The 10,263-nt window shown below is 36.7% G+C and overlaps 1 protein-coding gene across 1 annotated transcript; it reads right to left on the bottom strand.

Annotated features, from left to right (window-relative positions):
• Positions 1-1,812: 1,812 nt before the first annotated feature.
• hccsb (holocytochrome c synthase b) lies at positions 1,813-7,683 on the bottom strand. The gene is made up of 7 exons (XM_066683135.1): positions 7,586-7,683; positions 5,340-5,474; positions 4,915-5,075; positions 4,630-4,778; positions 4,278-4,397; positions 4,011-4,097; positions 1,813-3,914 (listed from the first exon to the last, which is right to left on the bottom strand). The coding sequence occupies exons 2-7, from the start codon at positions 5,458-5,460 to the stop codon at positions 3,716-3,718; spliced, it is 837 nt and encodes a 278-aa protein (XP_066539232.1). The 5' UTR covers positions 5,461-5,474; positions 7,586-7,683; the 3' UTR covers positions 1,813-3,715.
• Positions 7,684-10,263: the final 2,580 nt, after the last annotated feature.

The raw sequence follows: 10,263 nt of genomic DNA on the forward strand, positions 1-10,263 counted from the left end.
GCAGAACTACCAAATGCTCCTGTATGGTCAGTGGAGCTAAGAGAATGGACAGTGAGTGTAGAAACAAGGAGGTGGACATAATTTTATGGCTGATCGGTGTAGAATAGGTCAGGTTTTGTGGTACATTACTCAGTCCACAACTGTTTCTAAGTCTGAAACTCACTCTCACATATGTACACAAACAATAATGATGATCACATATTGCAGTGGGTGTTCTAATTATGAATACAGTTGTGACAAGTACACAAAGCCTGGTTATTGTACTAGGTACTAGGTTCAGACATGTGAATAAAAGCAGGCTGAAGAGAAGTGGTCTGGTGGCGGTGAGTTGGTAGGGTGTTGTTGGTGTGGTGTAGGGGATAATCTACACTGAATTGTTACAGCCTGTTTGTATATCTGCTCTGTGCCTAGCAGCAATGCGGCTGGAAATGTAACAAGAACAAACCTCTTTTTCTTAAATGCAATAAAAAAAAAAACAAATCTGTGATTTGTTCATTTTCTTTACTTTTTAACAAACATACATGGATTTCTAGTGTTTTCAGTGACAAATCTGATTGTATGATTTGCCTTGTTTGTGCAATAAATAAATAAAAAATATGAAGTAATTAAGTATTAATTAATAATTAAATAATTAATAATTATTTTCTATGATGTTTGCAACACACTGCAAAATTTGGAACAATAATTTAGGTCCTTTACCATAATATTCTGACATGATTCAAGGAATCCAGAGAAAAATTTGTGTAAAAAAATTGTGTAAGGCAATGCATGATACAACTGTTAAATGTGTGTGAACTTTAAGCCCTCTGAAATATGGGATGAGTCATTCATTGAGTCATATGTACAAAAAAAATGGAGGAAAGATGTGACACAGTGATAAAAATGCCTTAGTCCCAAATTTGTTGTTGAGTTGCATGCCTCAAATTCACATATTTTTTAATATTTACAAAAGATAAGCAAGTTGTGAGTTTGCAAGGTATTCAACACATGCCTAAGTATAATCACAAACACTGTAGCTTCACTGACCAATAAGAGCAGGGCTTCCAGGAAGCTCAAAACCACACCAAACCCCACATGCTAAGTGGGCTGCAAGACAGAACTCAAGGCTTAATCTTGCTGTGAGAAAAGCTCTTTCCCACACCCACTCAGTACAAGTACACAACCACCTGATACCCCAGCAGCCACCCTCGTCTCAGGTCATTTCAGAGTCTTCTCTCTTCTGACCAAGTATGTTATTTTCAGTTTCGATTCCAGAGTTTGTGACTGCTACCCTGTTTATTCCTGACAATTCACTAACGTTCATAAAGCTATATGGCACCTTCAAAAGTATTTCATAAAATATATATGAACATAAACACACACAATCGTGTATAAAGGTGTATTACAACATATGTGTTGTCATAAAACACTGGGAGAAATCAGTCCCCCTGTGTAGTAACTGACACTTTGTTAGAATAAGGTAGGTCTTTTGTCATGTTGGGCTTATGCATGCTACCCTACAGTGGCTTTTTGTTTTATATAGACATGACTAGAACAAAAATATCTTGTCCTACACAATCCTACCACTCTATCTAGACATCTGAAATACTAAGAAAATGACCACGGAGAAAATTGCATGTGGAAAGGATGCCATCTGGTGGTGGCTTAAACAATTCAATTATTTTGTTGGAAGGTGATTTCATATTCGAACTCCGCAAAAACCCACAGATAAAGAATAAGAAACTGTATACACAGTGATTTCAAATATAAATATCTATATAAAAATCTTAGGTACAACTAAATGAAAGAGACCAAGAGTCCATCGCATGTTTGTTTACTTCAGTGGAAATTCAGGGAAACAAAATAAAAGTCATAGAAAAACACATTTTGAACAGACACCTCAGGCCATAGTGACCTCACAAACAATAAGTTAAAGCAATCAGTATACATTATTATTCTTTTTATTATTTTAAATGTTTATTTTTTATGGTTTAATTTATAATACCAACAGATATCAGCAGTTGTGTGAAAAGCAGAGTGAATGTCTAAACTGCTAATCTGGAAATAAAATCACACAGAACATTTTGTTCCTTCAGAATGAAAAAGTCATTCCTTTATGATACGTTCCACTGTGTCACAGTATTTTTCACTTTTATAATTTCAATAATAATACTAAAGGGGAAACACTAGTTCAAATGTCCTTACCGAACAGTGCCTGGTTAAAATGAAGATATAATCCAAGCTTCATAATATTAAGAAGAAAAAAATGAAAAGGAAAACATTGTGTTCTTTTCTAATTAAAAGCAGGAAGTGTAGCTTTTTATAAATTGAAATACTACTATGTTTTGCATTTATAACAACCATTATAAATAGCTTCAACACAACCAAATGTGACATGTGCTGTCTTCATTCAAACAAAATCAATAATGTAGTATTTTAATTCATGACTAACAAAGAGCATTTGGGCTTGATGTTCTCTTAATCTGTGTCCTAAACGGCACAAAAAAACATTCTCAAAAAACTTGCATTTACAATTTAGAAAACTGAGTGTATGTAAAGTATATTCCAAAATTGGACAGAACTAAAATAATAATGACAGAGTTAAGCAAACACCTTCATCTCCAGCAAGCAATCTGTATGAATTAAAATCTGCTTTATCACCGTACATCAATATCAGCGTAATGCTCAAAAACACTGTTTTTATGTTCAAAAGCCATTTCTGGAAAAGTCGGGATTTTGGTTAAAATGCAATAAAACCAAGATTCTGTGATTAGTTAATTCTATTTAAACTTTATTTAACTGAAACTTACAAAGATATATTTTCCCCATGTTTCACAACCAATTTAATTGCATTCTGTAAATATTAATAAAAGTAGAATATGATGCCTGCAACAGACACAAAAGAAGTTGGGACAGCGTAATTTTGTATCACTGTGTTACATCACTTTTCAGTCATTTGGGAACGAAGGATGCTAACTGCACTTTTGAAAATAGAGTTTTCTCTCATTCCTGCAAGACAAGATTTAAGCTCAACTGTCCATTGTGGCTGCTGTCTGATCCTTCGTTTCACAATGCACCACAGGAGACAGATCTGGACAGGCCAGTTAAACACACACCCACCGTGTCTACAAAGCCACACTATTGTAGCATGTGCGGAACAAATCCTGGAATTGTCTTGGTGAAATAACCACTGACTCATCAGGAAAGACTCTGACATTGACAGCATGTCTCTCTTACATTCCAAACTATACCTCCACAGATATGCAAGTCTCACTAATCACAACTCATATCAGTAAATGGTCCATATTTTCTTGATGCAGCTGCTCACTTATGTTTCTGACGATGGAAATTCAGTTTCTCATTCGGTGCAGTCTTTTGGATCACATTCATCATATTCATCAGTGGGTTCCAGCTTTTCTCTAAACACAGATTTCAATTCCCTAAACCTTTTCAAAGTACTAAAGCATCAATAGGTAGCAGTAGTATTTTTAACTTGAAATTACAGCTTCAAAATCATTGTGATGATTCACTGGCCTGTAATGTGGAGAATATAGCTTCTGTCATTGCTACTCTGTGCTCAGCACTGCAGAAACTACACCATGTACCCTTTGGAGACAGGCAGGACAAATCAGATTTTAGTTTTTTTACAAAAATAAACATCCCAACTTTTTCAGAAATTGCGATTGTATATGTATATTCTTCCTATTTACATTCTACCTATTAGATTCTGGGAAGTTTAAGATGTCCAACGCCACCAGGCCACCTTTACTCTATCCCATACCGCACCGAGAGAGTCCAAAGCTGGACGCACGTCCAAGATGGAGAACTGATACGAGTCCTTGTCAATGTCTCCTTCATAGTAGTCAATCACATAACGAACTTCTTTTCCACAGCGATCTACTATCCAGTCATGCCGGTCAAAAGGCAGCTCATACCTACAAAATAAAAAGGGAGAAAAAAAATGACACAGATGCAGTTACACAAATCAAGCTAGTTTCCAGAAATGTATTTATGACCGATCAATGTCATACCCCATCCAATGACGTATCCTTGCTCTGGGTGAAAATTCCTTTGCTTTACCACCAAACCTTTTCAGAGATGGACCACAAGGACATTCACTAGAAAACAGAAACACAAACCATAGTGGTTAAAAATATGAAAAAAATTCTAAAGCCCAGCTACACATACAAGTTCACAAGAATGCCAGAGAAGGTAATAGGATTAGCTCTCCAATTCATCATTACTGGCACTGTAGCAGAAAACAAATGTCTGTCTAAGCTAAGTGGAGATTTATTCACCCAGCATGCTGTGCTTCCCACTTAAGGATCTCCTCCCAAGCTTGTTCATTGTTGCGATTGTGGATCTTGATGATGTTTGTCATGTCAGGTTGGGAAAGTTCATCATCTTTCCAACGCCATCTGTGCAAAAGATAAAACACATTCAGCATTATTTTAAATGGATGAGGCACATTTAAATCAGATTTTCTGACGAATGATTATTTGATCATTAATTACAAATGTTGTTATACCCTAATGTGTGGTTAAAGAATGCCATGTTCTTGCTACTGCTGGAAATTTTTTAAAAAATACTTCGGATAAAGTTAAAACCTATAAATTTGATTAAAGCATAGCAAAACATATAACACCTTACCCTTTTCTCAACATGGCATTCCAGAACATTTGTTCTGAAGGATAAACCCAGTTTTTATCTGAGCCAGCTCTAGGGATCGAGGATTCCTCTCTGTTAACAGGTAAAGGGAAAGGCTGGTCAGGAGCTGGCATTTGGTTAGGGGGTGGCATCTAAAATATGAGAAAGAAAGAAAGAAAGAAAGAAAGAAAGAAAGAAAGAAAGAAAGGTTAGTGAGAGAGGTCAGTTAATTTGCAATTTAAAAGTGTAAACAAATAAATGAGAATCTAATAGCAAGAGGTTGTGTACCATGTTTGTTGGATCAATGTCAGTTGATCCCTGTGTGTCTGCTTTGGCAGCCCTCATTGGGCACTCCACAAACTCATAGGCCCGGTCTTGGTGGATTGGACCAGTAGAAGCTGGAGCAGGAGATTCAGCTGTATGCATGGGGCACTCAGATGGATATGAACCTTAAGATTTAAAGTGACAATAGATGATATTATATATCATAAATATCTATCATAAATAGATGATTTCAAATAATTATAAAAAGGACAAACAGCAAATTGGATAAAAAATTATTCACTGATGAATTTTCCGGCAAAATAAGCACCTGTGCTCAATGATACCTGGGAATGGTGGTGACATGATATCAGTCTCTAACCATTCACCCATTTGATGTAATATAACCAGGGAGAAGTACTATTAAAGTCAAATTTGAAATGTAACATTACCTTTCTGGCTTTCCTGGTGCATTGGGCAGCCCTGTGGAGGTGAGGCATTACCAAATTGAGAAGGAACCGTCACTGCATCTGCTTTCACAGTGGTAGCGGGAGTAGAGACAGAAGCACCCATCCTGAATGCTCCTCCTTTGTGATCACAGTAAAAAAAAAATTGAATTATAAAAAATAAAAAATAAAAAATAAAAATAAAATAAATAAAAATGAATAATAATAACAGATTAAAAAATATATATCAGAAAATGTAGGGAGACTAATAAACAAACCACATAGACCTAAGACATTCTTGACCATAAAGACAGTGACTAATATAATGGAAAACATACATAGTAATGTGTTTTACAATCATTTAAGTACAATAACAGCAAGAGCCTTTGAAATTCATTTTTAATCAAGTCATATCACACTTATATAAATATATTTATGTTGTAAAAACAAGGTGTTTTTTCCCTGCTTTTATGAATACATTTTTTAGCAGCAGATCTGAAATAATTAGTACTCCTGAATACAGTTATCTTAATTTTCAAATAAGCCAATGATATTTATTAGTAAACAATTTTACTTGTACAACATTGGGAAAAAAATAGATAACTGACATTTTCCTAAATTTCAAAGTCACTGTTTATCACAGTTTAAAGTTTTTCTAACAATTAGTAGTATTCTTTACCACAGCATAAAACTTAAATCTGAAATTATTAGTTGCTTACAAATGAAATTCTTTAGGGAAATAAGTAAGGAATGTAGAGGTCCTTTCTCTAAAAAGACTTTCGCACATCCGCTCCTGCAGGACATCAATTTCTCACCCTGCTTGTCTGATGTTGTTCCACTGTTACTTCAGCTTCCTCCACAGTATTCACGTTGCCATGTAACTGTATAAGAGGTCACTGCAGAGTGAGATTTCAGAGGGAATTCTCTCAGACAGTGAGACACTGTATGCTGAGACAGAAAGTTGTCCATTCACTACTGAACTGGTGAGCAAATGCAGCTGCAGTGTCGAATCGTTTCTCTAGTGAGAGTCTGTTCTCTCACATTTTTATTACTTGGACAACCAACTTTTTTAATGACATGAGTGAAGAACTGGCCTTGTAAAGCTTCAATATGTTACAAATCACCACTTGGAACCAGCCTCTCTTTCAATGGCTGAAAGGGTCATTTTATCAAACTTCGTCTGAACAACCTTTCAGACATCTTGGTGCAACTTGCCTTCTTGCAGAATGATGAATGTTGCCAAATAATTAGGGTTTGTCATATAATTAAAGAAATTAGCACCAGGGCCAGATTAGCACCATGAAGTGTGAATAATCCACAAGTGTTCTCTAAATTTAATCACATCTTGGAGTTCACTTTTTATGTTTGAATGTTGTATATTATAAAATATTTTTAAATTCTGAAATATGCTTCCCTGCATCCCTTCTTTACTTGTTAGAATACATTTCAAAAGAGATGGGCAGCAACTCTGAAAATTAGGAAAATGGATTCCCTATTTGTTTATATATCTAATGTATCACATGTACTGTGACATCAGATGGTTGCTTTCTCTGTCCCTTCCATTGAATAAGAAACAGTGAGATAAATATCAAACGTCACTCAAATATATTCAGCCTTTCCAAGTCTTAAGTCCCCCATCCAGTCATCTTTTAAAAACACATAAAAACTAATCTCTGCTGACCTGAAGTTATTTTCAAGAAAAATCAACCCATGGAAAACATTCCTACAAGTTGACAGCATGGGGTCCTTAGGTTTGTGACGTTAGAAAACTTAGCTGTCTGAATCCATATGTTTAAGCCTGTCTTTGGTAAAAGCCTCATACTGCTTCCTTTGCGCATGTTGTTCTTCCAGCATAAACACCATGTGCACGTTAAAGGTTTAAAATGAAGAGAAAAAAACGACTTTCCCTGGAGGGGTTTTTTCAAATCATGACTTTGATGAAGTTCAGTGAGGACAATTCATACAAACAGATTCACATTGTCTCACAGGTTAAGCAGTCATACACAAGCATTTTGTGTACAAGCAAGGTGTGTGCGAACACCTTCACTGATGTGTTAAACTAGTACACAATGCCCCTCATTTCCCCATATGAAAGGATGATGTTTCAGGCAAGCGCCTTTTTATTCGGCTCTGACTGATACCCCTATGTTACTAACAGGGAAACTATACCCATTAAATCTGTATCATATGTCCTAGGAGCACAAACATGCGATGAATATTTGTGTGTGAAATCTAAAACAAAAAAGTCTTACTTCAGCTTCTATTTGATATCAGTTTCTCCCCCAATGTCAACGTGCAGCTTCTTCCTCGAAGGTGGATTTAAATCATACGCCGCACCGACCCGCACTACTGCCCCCTACATGTGAAATATACCACATCCCAAGTCTAATTCACAAATTCGGGCCGTGCAGCTCGAGTGAGCGCGGAAGAACATTTTAAGCACGACTCAAGCACGTCGCTGGCTTCGAGATATGGAGTTGGCATAAAAGCTCTGGAGATGACCCAGAGGCTAAAGAACCCTTTTTATTTGTTTTTGAAAAGCTTGTGTTGATGAGCAGGGTCTCAGGGTCAATGTGATGTTTGTGGTTACGCCATGCCCCTCACCCCAGAATTTTTAAGACATGAAAACTGGCCTGTAGCTGGCCCCTCACCTCAGTACAGAGAGTTGGTCAGATAGAAGGCACAGATAGTAGACTGCAGGGCCCCGTAAACACCACAGTTCAGACAGTGTGTATAGTTTGATACTTTTAGAAACCTAGGCTGTCAGGTAAACTGTGATGTCCTGCTTTGCATAAAATGCCATGCACAAAATAGGTATCCTAGTTATTTTATTATTTACATTTTCAGCATTATGTGATTTACAGACTTGTTTGTGGTTGGCTCAATATGTGAAATTCTTGCAATAAAAAGAGAATAACCATTTAACTGAGACATGTACTGAGAATGATAATGTTTGCTTACATACAGGCTACTACTCACTTCCTAACAAGAGCCATGACAGTAAATATGGGTTCATCTGCACAGCCCAGTGCTGGGGTGCTATATATTCTTCACCTGGCATTAGGTTCATGTTTCTCTACTCCAGAGCATCTATTCTATTGCCGGTATTTCTCTGCAGGGATTAGAGAGGCAGTGTGTGCACGTCTGCACATCTGTGTTAGTAATGGGTGCAACTTAATGTAGAATACATTCATTAAAAAACTGTCCTCATATTTGTACATATGGTGTATTTCTGAAATAAATTAAACTGAATAAATGAACTATATAAAAACTTGCTGGTTTCCGCCCCCTTGCTGCGTACGCCCCTCCCACTTGCTGGCTTCCGGTCTGCAAAGAAATATAGTTGGTCAAATTAGCCCTGACTCTCTTCAAAGTACATACATACGGTGACGTCAAGAACCTTGGTTCCTGTGCAGACTCTGAAACTGGTCGCAGTGGTTATTGAGATCAGCTGAATTTAGAGCGTGTTAATTTAGGTGACAACTATAAAACAGCTCAGTAGTAAGTAGAGTTGTGCAAGCTACTGAAAATAATTATTTAAGTTATATTACAGTTTGCTTTTATCACATACATACATATATTTTCTTTTCCGCTTTTCCATTTCAGGTTCGCGGTTGCTTTCATCAGTACCTGTTATAAAACTAAGACAAAGGGAAAATTGTTCAGTTGTTCTACTTCCAAATGTTTACTTCAATACTATTTAGTGTTGCTATGACACAGTGTGGGACAAGACAGCTGTGACAATTGATTTACCGTTATATGCATTATAACAATAATGCAAATTAAAATGTACACTCTCTGAAAAAAGGCACAGTAGAGGAACATTATTTTTAGGTACAAACTGTGTAAATGTCCTTTAAAAGTACAGCAATGATTTTAAAGTCTAGTTGGGTTCCCTAAACGTACATTACATTCTCTTCTCCAGAGGGAGATGTGAATATTTGTAATTTCCTTATGTCCACAATTATGATAAAACGATGTTCCCTGATTAAAAGTACTGAATATGTACACTTGGGGGTACCACCTACAGTGAGTTTTTCTGACAGTGAAAAAAACCTAAATACATTAGACATGTTGTTAGCCTAATTATTGTAGCCTAAGTAGTATACAAGCAAGTTTTAATACGGTTGTTGAAATGTGAAATGAAATAACAGCATTATATTAATGTTTGAGGGGGGCACGGTGGCACAACAGGAAGTGTAGTCACACGGCTCCAGGGTCCTGGGGTTGTTGGTTTGGGCCCTGCTCTGTCTGTGGTGTTGTGTAAATCCACACACAGAAGATGGAAGAAAATCCTGGCATAAATCAATGCGAAATCCCAGGCAGATGCTTTTTTTTACATCCCAAAAAACTGGACATGTCCAGAAAAAGGGGGCATATGGTCACTCTCTGTTAACAAAACCTATTTTGTCTATTCTGATTTATTCTCACCTGTAGCTCAAATTTTGTGTAAAGTGCCACTGCTGAAGGTCACACTGAGTTTGCGTAAGATTTTCCTAGGGATCAGTAATACCCACTTCAGCATCAAAATGTGGACTTCAGGACTACAAGCACATCTTTTCCGACTGGGAAATACAACAGAACATTTTACAAGGTATAAAATATAGTTTTTCCCAAGTTTAACACACAATTCATTAACGAGACCGAACCAGATGAACATAAATCGCATATTAAAGGTCAGGGAAAATGATTACTCATGATTTGAATGGTTTGCTTTTTTATATGAATGAATGAATTATAATGTTAGGAACAGGTGATTTATTAAAATACACTGTGTTAAGGGGATTGCCATTGCTATGCCAGAGTCAGCACTGCAGAAACTGCTTTATGTACGTTTTGGAAGGGGGTAGGAAACCACTACCTCTCCTTCCCCAATCCTCCTTGATTTCCGTACAGTACTGCACAAGTTACAGTCTGCAGCTGTGGGGGA

Source organism: Hoplias malabaricus, chromosome 10, assembly GCF_029633855.1.
Source record: "Hoplias malabaricus isolate fHopMal1 chromosome 10, fHopMal1.hap1, whole genome shotgun sequence".
NCBI classification, from domain to species: domain Eukaryota; kingdom Metazoa; phylum Chordata; class Actinopteri; order Characiformes; family Erythrinidae; genus Hoplias; species Hoplias malabaricus.